This window comes from Typopeltis vanoorti, chromosome 1 (assembly GCF_054136105.1).
Source record: "Typopeltis vanoorti isolate ZY-2024b chromosome 1, IOZ_Tvanoo_1.0, whole genome shotgun sequence".
In the NCBI taxonomy this organism is placed as follows: domain Eukaryota; kingdom Metazoa; phylum Arthropoda; class Arachnida; order Uropygi; family Thelyphonidae; genus Typopeltis; species Typopeltis vanoorti.
In genome coordinates, this window is record NC_143549.1 from 147,474,288 (window position 1) to 147,493,925 (window position 19,638).

At 35.5% G+C, this 19,638-nt stretch overlaps 1 protein-coding gene across 3 annotated transcripts in view; it reads right to left on the reverse strand.

Annotated features, from left to right (window-relative positions):
• Positions 1-19,638, reverse strand: part of LOC150110523 (uncharacterized) — a 245,728-nt gene that overhangs the window by 60,107 nt on the left and 165,983 nt on the right. For all 3 annotated transcript variants that reach the window (XM_090399580.1, XM_090399594.1, XM_090399588.1), the window contains one exon: positions 19,521-19,561. In XM_090399580.1, the coding sequence (XP_090255706.1) occupies positions 19,521-19,561 (41 nt within the window). The remainder of the gene's footprint in view (positions 1-19,520; positions 19,562-19,638) is intronic.

Sequence of the window (19,638 nt, forward strand, 5' to 3'; positions counted from 1 at the left end):
TGCGGATGATGTTATACTTCTAAATAAATCCGCTACAAGTCTGCAAGATTCTCTGACTAAATTGAATAGCTGTTGTAATAGATATGGTATGAAGGTCAGCAATAAAAAGACAAAGACAATGAAAATAGGCAGAATCATTGAAAATGTCAACTGTGTTGTGAATGGAGAACCTGTGGAACAAGTAAAACATTTCAGCTACTTAGGCACAATTTTTACTGAAGATGGTAAACTAAATATAGAAATAGACAACAGAATCAGCAAAGCTGGTATCGTGGGAAGTCAATTGAATAAATTCATATGGAATAAGAAAGAAATTAGTCGGAACACTAAATTAGCTGTATACAAGACTGTGTTCAAACCAATTTTAACTTATGGATCTGAGAGCTGGGTCAGAAGTAAAACACTTGACCAAAGACTAGAGACCGCAGATATGAGAGTCCTGAGAAAGATTAGAGGCGTGAACAGATGGCATCAATGGCAATATCATATTAAAAATGAGGATATTAGGAAAGAACTTGACATTGTCAGCATCCAGGAATGCGTTAGCAGAGCTAATCTCAGATGGTATGGTCACTTAAATAGAATGGGAGAGGAAAGATTAGCAAAACAAGTGTTCTCTGCCAGGTTGGCAGGAAAACGACCCAGAGGAAGACCAAGATATAGGTGGATTGATACGGTACAAAGTGCCTTAGACGATAGAAATATAAGATCTGATAATGTTGGAGTCTTGACAAGTAACAGACTGATTTGGAGGAAAATTGTAGATAGGAAGTTAGTAATGATGTAATTTTTTCATGTAGTACTGTCATATCCTGTACACCCCTTGAGGGTACATGGCAGGAATTTGATGATGATGATGATGATGATGAAACTCTAATATAAGGAACCGTTATAGTTTGGGAGTGATCTAATGGATCTCTATTAGCTTGTCTAACATTAGGTGTGGGAATAGTAAGCTGTTTATTTTTTTTTAGAATTATAATCATTATTAATGAAATTATTGGAATTTTTTTTTTTTTTGAGTGAAATTCAATAAGCAAATTGCTCCAACCCTGTATGTTAATGAAAGTTTATTTTTCACTAGGTTAGACTATAATAAATTTAGTTTAATCCTTTATCCCAGTGAGAGCAAACAAAGTTTGTGCCTGAAAATATCTTCAGGACTGAATATAGTGTTGTACTATCTTACCTGGGTAAGTAGTACAACACCAGGCAACTCATAGCAAAGGTGGAGCAAGCTACCAACACTCCTATCCCAGTATCTCCCATAATGCAAAACACATCTCCTTGCAGATATGTATACTCTTATGCATTAAGGGATTGGCCACTACCCAGACTAGTTTCGACCTTTATTGAGCTCTCTTCAGTGGGAGCCAGGCCCAGGTGTAACTCGTAGCACCTTAGCTACGAGTTGCCTGGTGTTGTACTACTTACCCAGGTAAGATAGTACAACACTATATTCAGTCCTGAAGATATTTTCAGGTGCAAACTTTGTTTGCTCTCACTGGGATAAAGGATTAAACTAAATTTATCCTGTATGTTAATGTTTGTATTATGTCATAATTTTGTACCGGATGGTAGTGGGAATTAACATTAAGATATCAGTTAGTACAGGTGAGTTTTCTATAGATAATACAGATAACCATCTGGAAATCTGGTAACTAAAGTGTATAAGAATAGCAAACAACAGTTGTTTTCGATTTCTAAAACAAATTTTATTCTAGTGTTTTGGTTATTTAAGTGTGCCAAAAATGTATCTAGAGTTGCAGCAGCTGGGATACATCATCAAACGCAAATACATCATCATCAACATAGCATAACCAGAGGGAGGGTTTTAGAGGAAGAGTTTAATGCTTTTTTATTAAAAGTTTTCATGAAAAGATTTGTAAGCAGTGGAAAAAGAAGAGAACCCATTGCTATTCCTTTGAACTGAAGGTAAATTTTATTATGGCAAATGAAATAACTTAACCATATCACAGACCAAAATACCACAGTAATATCAAGAAGGAGCATTTGTTTTTAAAGTTAATTTTTCTTTAAATGGGATGGTTGTAAATAGAGAAACAGCAAAACAACTACTTTTAAAAAATTATGATTCAAAAGCAACAGATTATTCTGGAAATCTGCTTATGCTTTGCAGAATACCATAACCTAAATGAGTATGGTTGCAAAAAAAATTGCAAACATCTGGGAGACACTGTAATTCTGCATTTAAACATTTAAATCCACAAATAACTGGCCACCATTGATTGTGCTCACAGGATGTAGAATGCTTGCTTGATGATTTGTGTTCTTGTTCAAATTACTTTGCCTTCCATGTTATTTTTTCTTGACCTTGCCTCAGTTAGGAAATAAACTATTTAGGACTGCACTGAATTTCTGTTCAGGAAATGGGCATGTTCACCATAAAGATATGCACAAATTCACCTAGAGAGAGAACACAAGAAATAAGAATAGTCTCATAGGCCATGTTACTGTTGATAAGGACATCTTCATGCTGATTTAGAACATGAGTATACAGATAACTTGAAACAGGAAATGATGATTTATATGTTAGCAGGATGAAACTGAGTAACATACTAAAAAAGTGTGCAAGAAATTTCAGAAAAGAATCAAAGTCAAGCAGCTTTCAGAAGTGAACTCAACTAAAATATGCAAATATTCTTCAAGAAAAGTTTGAAAACTGATCCTTGGAAACTCAGTAGCAGACTCTGCAGAAAACATTGATTAATTCAGATAGAAAAGCACATGATGAAATTGTCTGCAAAAACAGAAAAACAAGCAAACCCATGATGGACTTAAGAAATTAAAGAGGCAATTATGGAAAGGAAGAAAGAATTTTGAAAGTTTCTAAGTTCCTAACTTTCCTAGAAAGTAAGTCAGCATGTGTTCTGAGAGAATATACAGAGAAAAATGTAAGGTGAAGCACTGTGTAAGCTAAAGTCACTGAAAGATTTTGGTAAGAACATACAAAATAAATATCAGGAGAGTGGCAAAATATTCTGGAGGCTATTGAAAAACTTAGAAATGGAGGAAAGGATAATGATGAATAGAATCAGAGAGATAAAAGTGATATGGAACTGAAGATATTCTGAATGTCTGCAGTAATTACTTTGAAAGCTTACTAGCAATCGTGCTTCCTATCGTTTGGCTGGGGCAACTCATAGTATGGAGGTGAGTGTATTCCCGTTAAGCTCTATGGTCAAACTTCGCCGTAACTTTTATAGTTTCTGTATTCAGCTTTGAAATAATGTTGGATTTAATATCCACTTAATTTATATAATTTTGCATTGCCGAAGTGAAGCCTTTTGGCTCTTTATTTTAGTAAACAAGGATCTACATTTAAGTTTTGATGATCTGGAAAAGGCACATAAAAGGCTAAGCGAAGAGAGCTGCTTTAAGTGAAACAGTTATATGGTATGAATGGGACATTGTATTAAGCAATACACAGTCTATATGGTAGACATCCCCTTCCCCACCCCAATTTTATGAATTGTATAAATTCTCTTATGAACGTATGAAATACCTGACCACAGAGGCAATGTGATTGGGATGCATATTCTTAGATGGCAGGCTGCCGAATGACTAAGACCACAGCATACAACTGAGAATAAAAAAATTAAGTAGTATGAATAATTTCTAAATGAATCAGTGTAGTTTATTTTTTGTCCAATAAATAAGTTCATATCACAAAGCATTCTATACATGTTGTGTTAAAAAAAAATACCATGAGTTATTGCACAGATCACAGGTGAGGAGGGGACGAACTAGTCTGTAGTTGTAGTGAACTGTTATAATTTCCTCGCTCCTCATTTAGTATATTTTTTCATTTAAAATCATGAGAATACAAAATACAGCATGAAGAACCTATCCTACTCCCTCAGTTTGCCTTACAAAGATTTAGAGACTTTTGAAAACTGACTCCAGTCTCTAAGAAATTTGGAAAGTGAAGGCTTGAAGTTTGACAAATTTATAGGGTTCAGAAGAAACTACATATTAATTTTTTTCTAATTTAAGAAACTTTAAAACAGTAAATCCTGTAAGTTGTTTACATTTTCATTTTTGCATAATCACATTTTTGTTATTTCATTTAGTGGCAGTTTGGTGGCCATTATTTTATAATTTGAGCTATTTATAGTTCAAACTTTATTTCCAGGAAGGAAACCTCAATTTGTAACACCAAGCTTAGCTAAAATAGTCTGATTGACAATGGCTCACTTCACAGTGGCTTTCTAGGAACCAATTAGACCATAAAAGCAAAGGGAGGTCTACTGTACTTTAGTTTCTAGAAACATGATGAACATGATTTACAATCAAGTATAAGACAAGGATGCACACTATTCCACTGTTATTCATTATCTATATGGATCACATATGAAAAAGAATGGCATTATTTCTGATGTCAAATTTGGATATATTAATTGCAGCTCATTACTTCATGTAGATGATGCTACATTCTTGAATAAATCAATGCAAGTATACAGGATTCCTTAACTAAGGTGATCAACTGTTCTAATTTAGGAAGAAAATCAGCAGATATGAAAATAGGCATGAACATTGAAAACATCAGGCGAACCCAAAGGAAACCTACAGAACAAGATTTCAAGGCACAGTTTGTATGAATATAGCAAATTAAACATAGAAATAGGCAACAGAATAAGCCAAGACAAAGGCAGGAAGTTAACTGAATAAATTTATATGGAATAAGAGAGAAATTAGTCGAAACAGTAAATAGTTATATGCAAGACAGTTCTAACTAATTTTAACTTATGGATCTGAGAGTCAACATTAAAAGTAAAACAAAAATGACTGTTAAATCAAAGATACTAAAGTTCTGAGAAAAATTGGGAATGAACAGATGGCATGAATAGCAGAATCATATTAAGAAGTATATGACATTGTTGGTATTCGAACCTCATCTAAGGTGTTTGGTCACATAAACAAAATGAAAAAGAAAGGTTAGCAAAACAGGTAGGAGAGAGAAGATCCAGAGCAAAAGACAGAGGCAGATGGGAACTTAGTAATCATGTAATAAACTTTTCATATAATATTATCACTCTATCTTGTAAAATCCATGAAGGTATATATCAGGAATTTGATAATGATGATTCTTGGATGCTTATCTTGGAGTAAAAATCTGATCATGATATGTCATAATTAGTTTAAAGTTTATTTCTTGTTCCAACACCCCCCCCCCCTCCATTTTTTTTTCTTTTTAATATCAACCACACACATATGAGAAGCTGCAAAACATATGGCATATTAGTGCTATGCATGGAAAAGTGGTTAAAAATGAAAGAAGGAATCTGTTGATATGCTTTTTTTGAACAACTGGAAACTGCAGTCCTTGAGGAAAATAGTGTAAGAATGGTTGTTCTAAAGAACGGGAGTGGGCAGAATGTTTTTTTTTGGTTTTTTTTTTTAAATTCATCCAAGGAAGTTTGTTAGTACTGTAGTTGGGCTAGGGATAGATGATCTGGAAATTCTGCTCTAGAGACCAAACATGGAACTTTTTCAGGCCACTTCAGACCTGCAATAAGCAGGATACTGATCTCTCACTGTACAATGAAATTCATCTTGCACTTTTTTCTTTTATGTTGAGTTCATACACGAGAGGTTGGGAGATCAACCTATACATTAGTACTGTGTGTGGGTTGGGATAGAAGGTGCTTGTTCACATTGGATTTGAATGACTGTATACTGTATTCCTTAGGGAACACATCAAGGGGAAGACTCTTCCATAGCATAGCAGTTGTAGGGGAGGAGGAGGAGAAGAAACTTGTTCTGTGGGTTAAGGTGCACTGTGTAGGGATGTTGAGCAGCAGCTGCACATGTTCCAATGAGCTTAGTACTAAGTGGGGGAATAATTGATGCTATTTCGGATGAACATTTTCCATGGAAATATTTGTAGAAAACACACAGTGCAGAGACTGATTGTCTGTGCGAAAGTAAGGGAAGTGAGTTGGTAAGAGATGGGTCATTAATAAGTCTGATTACTTTCCTCTGTATTGAGTCAAGTATTTTGAGGGAGCCCTACCCCACACGTGGGAGCAGTATTTGATGGTTGGGCAGATTTGTGATTGGTATAAGATTAAGAGAAATCTCAGATTGTCTGGAAATTTGGGTTTTTTCAAAAATAATACCGTGAAAAAATGTTTTTCTTTTTTTTTTTTTAATGAGAAATGAGACAGAAATGAGTTTTATTTGCATTGAAATTGAGTAGGTTATTTGAAGCCCACTGGAGGATGGCTTGGAGGCCTGAACTGAGGGCAGTGGTGATTGCTGTTCTGTAGGTTGAGGTGAGTTGTGTGGAGCAAGGTTTATCAAAAGAAAGTAAGGAGTGCAATGTGCTGCCATCTGCAAAACTGTGTATTGAGTTGGAGGTAAGCTGAGGTAGATCACTGATTTATATATATAAGTAAATTAAATGACTTTATACCGAGAATGACAAATTTATTGTTAAGATACAACTAGTTTCGTTGAAATACAACTTCTTCAGGTATCATGGGCAAAGACTAAAATAAAAAATAACAGACACATGAAAAATACATTAACAGATCTAGTATAAAACAAATACATTTAAAAAAAGAATGCATGTTAGAGTTCCAACTGAAGTTGACTACATGTGTGAGCTGGTATTAGTGCGCCAGTATTGGACAATGGCAATGTGTGCATCAGAAATATTGTAGCTAAGGCTGTTATTAATATGAGACGAATCAAGCAATATTTCTTTAGATTCAATTATTCTTCTTTCCAGTTCATCATAGCACACATGGATATTAGAGGTTTTTTGCCAGTCAACGATGTGTTGGCGGCCATCATCTGCGTTGATGAAGAAGAGAACGTGGCTAAAGAGAGCGCTGGCTCTGGTTCTGTTGTAAGAAACGTCTCTTTGATGTTCTTCCATGCGTAAAAGAATGGATTTAGCAGTTTGGCCGTAATATGGTTTGCCACAATCACACAAAATCTTGTAGACTCCTGGATACCGAGTAGGAAGATGTTTCATTTTAGGTCTACTTATTATGGAGCGAAGTTTAGGGAACGTAGTGAAGCAAGTTCTAATGTTGATGCCACATTCTCTTCTCCATCAACGCAGATGATGGCCGCCAACACATTGTTGACTGGCAAAAAACCTCTAATATCCAGGTGTGCTATGATGAACTGGAAAGAAGAATAATTGAATCTAAAGAGATATCGCTTGATTTGTCTCATATTAATAACAGCCTTAGCTATAATATTTCTGATGCACACGTTGCCACTGTCCAAAACTGGCGCACTAATACCAGCTCACACACGTAGTCAACTTCAGTTGGAACTCTAGCACACATTCTTTTTTTAAATGTATTTGTTTTATACTAGATCTGTTAATGTATTTTTTCATGTGTGTCTGTTATTTTTTATTTTAGTCTTTGTCCATGATACCTGAAGAAGTTGTATTTCAACGAAACTAGTTGTATCTTAACAATAAATTTGTCATTCTTGGTATAAAGTCATTTAATTTACTTTTTTATATACAGTTCTACCGAGTAAATAATGAACATTAATATCAATTTTCCTGATGACGAGGAAGTACATCTGCTTATCAAAGATTATCAGAAAAATCTCAGGTCCATTGGATTATTCATGAACAGGCTAGTATTTCTCAAAAGATGTAAGTTCCATTCTATTATTCCCCGATTTCTTAATTTTAAAGAATCCATTACAACCGCCAGAGCTCAAAGAATTTTCCACAGAGCTAAACTAGAACTTTTATCGGAACGGATTTTTGATACAAAACGTAGTCTAGCTGCTTATTTTTCTAAGAAGAACGCTCTTGAAGTCTGTTTATCTACTTCTCTAGACTCTTCATCTTGGAACAATTTAAAAGATTTCTGTGCTCTAAAAGCTTCTAATATCCAGAACTCTAATAAAATTATTCTCATCAGAAAATTCAATTCTCTAAAATGTATGCAGGATCATCACACTTCCAATCTTAATTCTGCCTATTTAAAAAAAGTTGTAATTAATAATTCTTCCCATCCACTTTCAACAGCAGAAGAAAGTGTACTTGCTAAAGGTCTCAATTTTGTTATAGCTCCTACTTCAATACCTAAAGAACTATTCTTAACAAAGATAGAAAAAGCAGCATCCCTATTACCGATCCAAGAGGCAAACCTTCTTCGTATGGAAGCTATTTTCACCATAAATCATGCAAGACCACCTTCCGATAACATTTCTCATTCTGAGAGATCAGTCATTAAAAGTTTGAGATTCAATAATGACATCATTATTCTCCCTGCAGACAAAGGGAATGCTACTGTCATCTTAAATAGATCAGATCATCATAATAAAATTTTAGAACTACTAAACACTGACACTTACTCTGAACTAAATAATGATCCTACTAAAGAACTGCACAATAGGACCAACAATTTACTGAAAACCACCTCAGAGTTACCAAGAAACATCTGTCTTTCCCTTAGGTCATTTCATCCTCTAATCCCTAGGTTATATGGACTCCCTAAGATTCATAAATTAAACTCTCCTCTTAGACCTCTCGTTGAAGGCATAAACTCCCCTACTTACAACCTCTCAAAATACCTCACATCCTTTTTAAAAAACCTTTGTGGTACTTCCTTTTCTCGTGTAAAAAATTCAGCTGATTTTGTCTCAAAAATTAAAGACATCAAACTCGACACATCAGATTTAATGGCAAGTTTCAACGTTGTTTTCCTCTTCACGAATGTCCCTACTCAAGAAGTTCTATACCTTCTCCAGAGGAAACTATCCAAGAAATTTTCCTCCTTACTTTCTCACTGTGTGAACTCAGGATACTTCAAATACAATAACAAGATTTATAAACAAAACTCAGGTTTAGCTATGGGCAGCCCGCTCTCTCCGATTCTTGCTGACATATTTCTTAAAGATTTTGAAGGAAAAGCTATTAATTCCTCACCTCTTAAACCAAAGTTTGGTATCATTACATTGACGATGTATTTCTCATCTGGGAACACGGTATCAACAACCTTAACCTTTTCCTGGACCACCTCAACAAGTTTCATCAGAAAATCAACTTCACCTGTGAACTAGAATCCAACGAATGTCTTCGCTTTCTGGACTTGAAACTTACGAGCTGCGCTGAGAACATCAAAATCTCCATTTTTAGAAAACCCACTCACACAGACAGATACCTTCATGCTTCTTCCCATCACTACCCTCCACAAAAGTTTGGTATTATTTCAACCCTGGCACATCGTGTCAGATCTTTATTAACAGATGAAACAGAAATTGAATATGAACTCAATTTTCTTAAAAAGTCTTTCGTTAATAATGGATTCTCTCTTAAAAAGATTAATAAATTTCTCTCTGTCCACCACTCAACTGCTCTTGAAGATTCTTCTCCACCAAGAGGTTTTATTTCATTACCATACATCAGCTCTCTCTCTCTCCCCGAAACTGGCAAAAATGTTTCAAAAATTCAACATTAGAACTTGCTTCACTACGTTCCCTAAACTTCGCTCCATAATAAGTAGACCTAAAATGAAACATCTTCCTACTCAGCATCCAGGAGTCTATAAGATTTTGTGTTATTGTGGCAAACCATATTACGGCCAAACTGCTAAATCCATCCTTTTACGCATGGAAGAACATCAAAGAGACATTTCTTACAACAGAACCAGAGCCAGTACTCTCTCTAGCCACATTCTCTTCTCCATCAACGCAGATGATGGCCACCAACGCATTGTTGACTGGCAAAAAACCTCTAATATCCATGTGTGCTATGATGAACTGAAAAGAAGAATAATTGAATCTAAAGAAATATCGCTTGATTCGTCTCATATTAATAACAGCCTTAGCTATAATATTTCTGATGCACACGTTGCCACTGTCCAATACTGGCACACTAATACCAGCTCACGCACATAGTCAACTTCAGTTGGAACTCTAGCACGCATTCTTTTTTTAAATGTATTTGTTTTATACTAGATCTGTTAATGTATTTTTTCATGTGTCTGTTATTTTTTATTTTAGTCTTTGCCCATGATACCTGAAGAAGTTGTATTTCAACGAAACTAGTTGTATCTTAACAATAAATTTGTCATTCTCGGTATAAAATCATTTAATTTACTTTTTTATATACAGTTCTACCGAGTAAATAATGAACTTTAATACATATATATATATATATATATATATATATATATATATATATAGTAGGTAAGAGGAAAGAACCTTGAGGAATCCCGGCATTAGATGAATGGTGAGAGAATAAGGAACCATCCACCCACACATAGTGTAAGTCCAGACAGACAGCTGGCAGCTTGCTTAGTAAGCCCTTGCGTCAGACCTGGTCAAATGCCTCGGAGATATCAAGTCCAACCGCTTGAGTTTTGCCAAACTTCTCCATGGCATTTCCAGAGATGGGCGACATATGTAAGCAGATCTCCTGTTGATCGGCAGCGACGGAATCCATGCTGGCAGTTTTTTATTAAACAGTAGCTTCGAGGTAGTGTAGGAGTTGGGAACTGATGATTTTTCCATTACTTTAGAGAAGACTGAGGTGAGTGAGATGGAGGCAGTGGTTGGACACTAGTGACTTGTCACTCTTCTTGGGAATGGGTTGAATATAACCCAATTTCCAGGCTGTGGGATAGATACCAGTGTAGCAAGACAGTATATATAAGCGACATAGGACAGGAGGCAGTTATGGTGTGAAAACCTTCAGGACGATTAGAAGAATGCCATCAAGGCCAGGAAAACTTTTTTGTGTCTAATTTGGACAGTATTTTGCTGATCTCTTTCTGGCAAAAGGATATAGTGGGCATTGTATGATGGGCATCTGGAATGGTTGGGGGGACATTTGCCATTGTCAATTATGCATGCACTGGAAGCAAAGTGTGAGGCCAGGAGATTGGCCTTTTCTGTAGGTGATGATGCAATGGAGCCATCTGGGTAGGATAGAGGTGGGAATAGTGCTGGGCAGAAGTTACGACTGATTGCTCTGGCGAGGGACCAAAAGGCTCAGCTGCTATTTGGACAGACTGCTAATTTCCTTCTTTTTGCTCTTTCGAACTCTGTTTTGGAAGCATTGATTGTTTTTTTTGCATTTATTTTAGGCTTGGGTATAAACTCTAAAGGAGGATGAGGTTCTTGATTTGAGCCAATAATGGTATGTTTGGTTTTTCCCTTGTACAGCCTTGGTGCATCTTTTAGAAAACCAGGGTTTAGTTAGGGAATGGCAGGTCAGCATACTGTGGGGAATGTATGATTTCATGCCAGTGAGGATTACTTTAGTTATAAGTTCAGTGCATGTGTTTATGTGTTAGGGTTGGAAGGTCAGAAGCAATAGTCTAACCATGGGAACGAGGCATAGAAGTTGCAGAGGCTGTCCCACTTGGAACTGTTATAATGCCAGACTACTCTTGTATGGGAGCGGCTGTGTAAGCATTGATACATGGGGAGAGGAGTGAGCACTAGGTTGTGGTCAGAATTGCCTAGCAAGCTCTACATTCACTGTGTATTTGGAAGGGTCATTGGTCAGGAAGAGGTCTAGGGTATTTGGAAAGTGGTTTGGGTTATTGGGTATTCTGGTTGGCATCTGAACTAGTTACGTAAGGTCATTGGTGATGGAGAATATTTCAGCATCTCTGCCTGCAAGATCTGTTCAGCTCGAGGAGGAAAGCCAGTTGGTGTTGTGGATATTAAAATCTCCTAGGAGAATGATTTCACTGTTGGGTAAGTAGGACTGGAGAAAATCAATTTTTAAGGAGAGGAAATTGAAGAGCTCAGAGTGGTTGGTTGCATTAGAGGAGCGATAGAGATAGCATATAAATTTAACTTAATTGGGTAGGGATATTTTCATCCAAAGAAGGTCAAAGTTGGGCGATTCCAGGTTGGGTGCTCCCTGGCAAAGTATGTCGGAGCAGATATATGCACAGTCACCACCCTTGGGTCGAAAGACTTTCACAAAATATTCATGACCACAGTAAGATTCAAATGCATATTCTCTTGGCATGACAGTGAGAGAGAGATGATAAGCTAACCACTCAGCCAAGCAGGCTACCTTGGTTTGATAGGTTTGAAACTGGACAGTAAATGGATATTGACCAGAATGTTCTTATGTATTTAAACAAAAGCTTAAGGAAAGTGCAGAGCAATGCCCATGAATATACTATAGAAGGCAGAAACAGAATGTAATGGGAAAACAATGAGCAAGTCAGTGCATTGAGAGAGAGAGAGAGAGAGAAGGGAGAGTATCAATCAGCTGGATGTGCAAGCATGTTTAGGGAAGATTTTGGTGTACAATTCCAAATATTTATAAATTGTTAGGAGTGTAACATCATGAGAAGAAATAGATGCTTAATTATTTATTTATTACTAGGGGGATATGCCCCCCCCAAGAATGGTAAGCCTACAGATGGTAAAGAAGCAATGGGTAATGCCATAGGTTAAATGGATGAGTATAAAGACCATACAGGAGTGGTTATTAATTCTGAAATACAAGTTTCAAGCACAGTTAGGGAACATCATCAGGATCAAAAGGCTTGTTCATCCAAGCTATTCAAGATTCTTCTGATGTTTTTCTCTTGCAAGCTGGAGGAAAAATACAGTTACAGGTTGTGGGAGGACTAGGGGACATCCATGGAAACTGGGCAAAAGTGTGGTTAGTAAAGGTGTTAGAGCTGGGTTCTTTACTTTTAGAGTAGTGAATGAGTGGAATGCGCTCCCTGAGTCTGTGGTGGATGCTGTGACAGTGAATGAGTTTAAGGTGAGGTATGATAGATACTGTATGAATGTCGAATAGTTGTGATGAAAATGATTTGGGGCCTCCCTCGATGAGTCTAATGACTCCCTGGAGTTGCCCGTAATAATAATAAATAAGCTTTATATGCTGAAGTGTGAAGCTGGGGAATGGTTTTGAGCCACTTGATATTTATGCAGAATTTTTTTTCTTGTACTGCCTTGGAACACTTAGACAGTGATCTGGGTTTGAATGGAATAGAAATATAAAGGCCTTCATTTCAGTAAGAATTATTTCAGTTGCCTGATTGGAGGAAGAGGTGTTTGCATAAGGAAAATAAAAACAGTAATCAGCTCAAGGAAAGGAGGAGTGGAAATCAAGTGTGACTTCCATTAGGCATCATCATAGTCAAAGGACAAAAGGATTCAGTTGCCAAGATAAGAGCTGACATCAACAGTATATATCAAAACAGAAGTTAGCGAAGGAAACGTGGAAAGGACTGAAGTGGTGCCAGAGTGAGAAGTTAGTTCATAGTCATGAAGGTCAAAGTCCTCAAGGAAGATTTTTTTTTTATGTTGGGCTCATCTATGTTAGTTGGTCAATGTATTGTATATTAGTAGCATATATGGGAAGAGAATTGGGAAATGAAGAACTTGTTCATATTGGATTTGAAGGCCTGCACATTGTATTTTCCAAGTAATGCCTTGCACAAAAGAGGACTCCTAATTTTTTTATGCCAAGAGGCAATGGGGCTGATAATGTGTTTATACCAAGAGAGTCTTGATGTTAAGGTAATCCCCAAGGAGAGAGATCTCATCTTGCCTAGAGATTTGGGCATTGCCAAATGTAAGGCTGGGGTAATATGGTTCTTTTTTGTGGGAAAGATGACCTCATTGCTGAGGTATTTTGGGCTGCAGAACATCAAACTTCAGAGACCAATAATGAAAAAGATCAGAACAAGTATCATCATTTGGAAAGTGATAGCAAATAAATGCAACCAAAGTGGAGATTCAAGGTTTGGCATTCTCAGATATGGAATGTCATAATCAATAAATGCGCAGGTGGTTAATAATCAGTAAATTCCATCCTAGTGGCAGATAGAATTATTCAGAGTGTAGGTTAGAAAATAGAAGTGGACAGTATTTGTTGAGGCCGTCTAGTGAGATTCTGTTAGAAATAACAATCAGATTATACTCAGTAAATGGTGGTGAACATATCGAAATTTTTTTTTTTTTTTTTTTTTGGAATGGATTTTTGTTATTTTTTTGAGGGATTTTTTTTTAAAATTTTGTTTTATTCTACACTAATGACTTGCACATCTGAGTGCTGGAAGGAGTTTGTTATTAGGGGTATATACAGTATGAGGTCTTCTGTCTCCTACTAAACACTGTCCCACAGGCATACCTCTCACATAGAGAACAATACCTGCATCTGACAATGCCCATGTAGGCAATAATCCAAACTGCATGTAGGAAGGAGAAAAGAGAACAAAGCAGAAATCAAGAAATCTCTCTGGAAATCAAACATAGCAAAAGTCACTTCAGGCCTTCGATGAGCTAAGTGATAAATGACATTCATTACCAAGAGATAACTTTCATCTCTTGGTGATTTCTTACAACTAGAGAAGATATATCATTATGGCAGCAACACCCAATGTCAACGGAAATGTGTTTGTGGAAACAAACTATACTAAAGGAGGCTGGAATGGTCAGCTTGGCTGGGAGAGACTATATTTGCACATCACCAGCCCACTAGTGGTCTTAATGAGCCACTACTAAGACCATTTACAGTATTTTTTCAAAAATGCTAGTGTAATGAGCAATGAATGGAAAAGAAAGATTTGCTAAGATTTTTTTTAAAAAGATGAAAAGGAGGTGCAATGGATGACAGAAATGGAGAAACTACTAGTGAGTTAAAAGACAATTTATATGTAGAAGAGTGAGTGTAAAAGACCAAAAAGGCTGTTTATACTCACACATGACTCTGATGCACAATAAGTTCAGATTCATGTGTCTAAGGTTGATTAAAAAAAAAAAAAAGTTTTTCTATATAAGATTAGGGATGCTTATTATTAAGTATTTTATATTAACATTCTTTCAATAATTTTACCAAAATAATGCTTATTTGGTCATTAAGTTAAAACAAATATATCTGCAAAAATTAAGCAAACATTTGCTTACCCACAGAAATATGAGATGCCATCAGGTGTTTTACCTGATGGCATCTCATATTTTTTGAGGGTAAGCAAATGTTCACTTAACTTCTGGTACAGAGACCACGTTTATCAACAAGAAGTGGCTTTATTAGAATAACAAAACCTAACAAGTTTCATGAGTTGGACTTACTTCATCAGAGATATAGTATTTGTATTGATAAAAAACCATAAAGCATAATTACACATGACAGTTTTTTTTGCAAAATTCAACAGTCTAGTACATATCACAGATTGAAAAAATCTGTTAGATTAAACAATGTGCATGCGATCAAACAAAGTTAGTTATTACTGTCATGTTCTGTTTCGTATCATATTCCAGGTCTGGTTGTTAGGTTCTTAACAAATGCAGACTAAAGTTGGTATAGAAGTAAACCATGATTTTTGTTATAATGTGAGGGTGCAGAGCATTTTTGAGGATTCTTTAAATTTTCTTACATAACAGTTATGATCAACAGAAAGAAATATAATTTAAACAAGAAGTTTAACTAACTGCAATAAGAAAAACACACAGAACATCTCAATTGCTTTTAAGTTATAATCAACTAGTCTCTCATATTTTATTTGTACAAAAAAGAACATTTTAGCTTCACTTTAACTCTTGGCAACATTCCAAAAGTGGACATCATAGCACACATACAGAAGGGATTATGCTGTCTTCAGGGAGATTCTGCAAACCTCATTTGTATTCAAGTTTCCGCACTGTTACTGAGAGCTAAATTACCAAATTAGAATTAAGGACTCTTAAAGAAATATGTCAAAAAAAAAAAAAAAAAAAAAAAAAAAAACGATAAAGGAAATGTAACAGTGGTTATGAACTCAGACAAATACATAACAAAAATGAACAACCTACTAGAAAACACCAATACCTATGCAGCCTTAGACTGGGATCCTATATGGTATGTGCGTGTGCGCGCGCGCGCACACACACACACACACACACAACAAATCTAATCTAATGGCTTAATTAAAAAAGTTACTCAGTTGGCCAGAAGAACTGAAGAAATCCCTCACATCAAAACATCCTCCAGCAACAAGAATTTATGGAGTACAAAAAAATCCATAAACCAGAACTTTCATTGCATCCTATTGTGGATGCAAGAGACTCCACACCCTCCAATTTAGCAAAATATCTTACAAGTTTGGTAGCCCTATACATATAAAAACAGCGCCATATGTAAAAAATGGTTTACATTTTGTTGAGAAAGTAAAAGATTTAAAAATTTTATTTTCCAACATCCTAGCCAGTTTAGATATAGCCAGCCTGTTCACTAATGTCTCTAGGGATGACACAGTAGATCTTCATAAACATTTTCCTCCAGACACAGTTAAGCATTTCAGATATTGCATGGAAAATATTTTCTTTACATTCCAGGACAAATTTTGGGAACAAACACAAGGACTTACCATGGGTTCCCCTTGTGATCAGTCTTAGCAAACTTATTTATAGAAAGCTTCAAAAAGAAAGCCAGTGAAAGATATTATAAAAAAAACTTTGCTGCATTAAGTTCATGTTTTCATTATTTGCTCGAGAACAACAGAAGATTTAGATGAATTTAAAGATTATATGAACTGTCCACCCCTAAGTTGGGCAGAAAATTAGTTTTTTGACATTTTTCTTGAAGTTATCTGAAGAAGAAAAACAGCTGATCTTCTTAGTATACTGAAAACCAACCACAACTAGGAGATTACTACATGTTGCTTCACACCACCATCCATTACAAACAACAGACATGATTAAAATGAGACAGAGAGCCCACAACAGAAAAAAGGAATGAAGAACTTCATTAGCTTAAATATGCTCTCTCCTTCAATGGGCACAACTGGAGATGATTAGCAAAAACTTAGACATACCCCTGACAGTTCCTTTTAAACAACAAGACTTAAAAAATGCAATCACCTTAACCTGCATCAAGAATGTCAGACAATATTGCAGCAATGCTACATAATTACATCAACGTGACTTCTATTCAATGTGCAAGATTTCTAGGTCTTTCATCCACATCCTCCCATAAGAAACCACCACGAGTTTATAAAGTTCATTGCTTTTGTTTTGCTATGTAGGCCAGAAGGGATAATACAGAGAGAGAGATCTGCATGCCAGAATATGTAAAAGACATGGAAAAGAAAAGGAAGCATAGATCAGAATTAGCCTTTTGCACAATAAACATAGTTTACCAGGTAATTAGGCAAAAAAGAGGAAAAAATGCTGTATATTGATCATAGTTGTTATTATTTAAGGAAATTTAAAGAAGCCTCGGAAATGCTCTGTACCCTACCTTTGCACATAGCATAATAAAAATAAAAATTTAATTCTAACCAACTTTCATCTGCAGTCATTAAGCCTAACAACTGGACCTGGGATATGATAGGAAGAGAATGTGACAGCAATACCTAGCTTAGCTTGATTGCATGCACATTGTTTAATCCAACAGTTTTTTTAATCTGTGATATGTACTAGGATGTTGAAGATTGCAAAAAATCTGTCACGTGTAATTATTCTTTCTAGTTTTTTCATCAATTAATACAAATACTGTATTAATGTATCCGCTCTCCAGCCAAAAGGCTGCAGGTTCAAATCCCGCCGTAGGCTTGGATGTTTGTGATTGTCCCTGAAAATACCAGTGGGAGTGGTGGGTGGTAGATGGCGTTGGTGTAGTTGTGGTTCATTGTAGTTGATGGATTGTGGAGATGGCGAGTTGTAGAGTAGGTGCCCTCCCTCAATGAGTCTTTGGACTCCCTGGAGGTGTCAAGTAATAATAATAATAATAATAAATACCGTATCCCTGATGATGCAAGTCCAATTTGTGAAATGTGTTGGGTTTTGTTATTCTAATAAAGCTACTTCTTGTTGATAAACATGTAGTTTCTATACCAGAAAGTCAAACAAACATAAAAAAACATTATATATTTTGTTGGTTTGTGAACTCTTACATCATGATAAAAAAAAATATCATGTCTGAAACCAGGAATGCATGCTTAGGTATAGTAAATTATTCCAATGCAAATCTTATTCAAGATGTTTTCAATTTGTAGGCCTGTGTTATCTAATAAAATTGGTAGCTTGTCTGCAGTTAATGACTCCTTAAGCAATCATGCTGAGATGAATATGTTCATCCACTAACTACTGTGGACAGTTCCTTAACCAAAGCATTCAGTTCATCATTTAACTGTCTTTATCCAGAAATCATTAAAATACAATCATCTGAACCCATCACTTTTATTTAGAAATTAATCAAATCAGCATTCTACTTGATAAATAATGCAGTTAACGTCAGCCCAATCCATCAGAGAGAGACTTGTGTTTATGTGTGAACATAACTGTAGTTTAATACAGCTTTACACAACCACCATTACAGATTATTTCATGAGCCTTATGGTAAGTGTTGCATAAATTTGCATACATTTGTTTTCTAAAAATGAATGCAATAAAGACAGAGTGATGCTATCCACTGACAGCAAATTAAAAGCTACAGAGACTTGATACAGGCAAACCCAATACCTGGGTGATAACCTATTAAAATTAATTGGTATGTTAATTAAATGCAGCAATGATATTTCACAGAAACTTTGTTTTTTTTGTATGTTCACTCACTTTTCACAAATTAGTGGGTCATAAATGGTCAAATTTTGAGCCTTCTTGGAAGCTAATACATATGACAAAGCTTGAAAAAAAAAAAAAAAAAAAACTTCATTCAGAAATGATTGAGTATTTTTTTTTTTTTTTGAAAAAAGAGGCTAATGAGCATGTATATAATGAAATAGATATTTATGCACAGAATGTTATTTTTAAACCAATATTTTGACCAAGCCTCATGCACATTTTGAGATGAGAAGAGACTAGTTTTAAATCAAATAAAATTATAAAGGGTGGTGTAGCTAACTGATCATGTCAAAAGAGAAGTGAAAATTTCTAAAGTGTGCTCTGTACTACACTACATGCAGGTCAAAGAAACCATCAGAGTCCAGCAATTATAAGTATTGTATAATTAAAATGCAGAACATACACACTCGCACACACTTCACTAGTTCCAATTAAATGATGATTTATGGATAAGACTTCACAACTTTCACTGAAAAACCTTTCCAAAAAAGAACTATGCTTTTATATAGAACGTTAGTATTTTTTCATTGCCCTTTATGCATAGTTCAGATGGCATGATCTGTGAAGTAAGATTTCACCAACTACAAGTACCAGGTGTATTTCTGATGTCTGTCCTGACAGACAATGAATATCAACCCATCTGCCCATAATAGGATAGGCTACAGGAGCACAAAATCTGGTAATTACATATAATGTGTCCTGCAGTCTTTCTATCAAGTCCACTATTAATTAATGTGAGCCTGATAAAGTTATGTTTATGTGCAATGTGACTGGAACATAATGAATGGAAATATCACTGGAGAACCTTATATATGGACATAATATGTCCATGATACTTGGTCAAAATGTTGGTGTTAATTATATCTTCAATTTATGTTCTACTAAAAAACCATATAAATGGATGAAGACTGGAAAGAATTTGGCTAGCAATTCATATCAGAAAGTATATACAGAAAGGAATCAAAACATGCAGAAAAGACTACCTTAAGTTGTCCATTTTCCTGTGAGGAATCCAATGAAGAATCTGAAAGAGGAAGGGGTTAAAAGTTATATGAAAATTTTAAATTTCATAAGAAATTAAAAGCAGTAAAATAAATATTA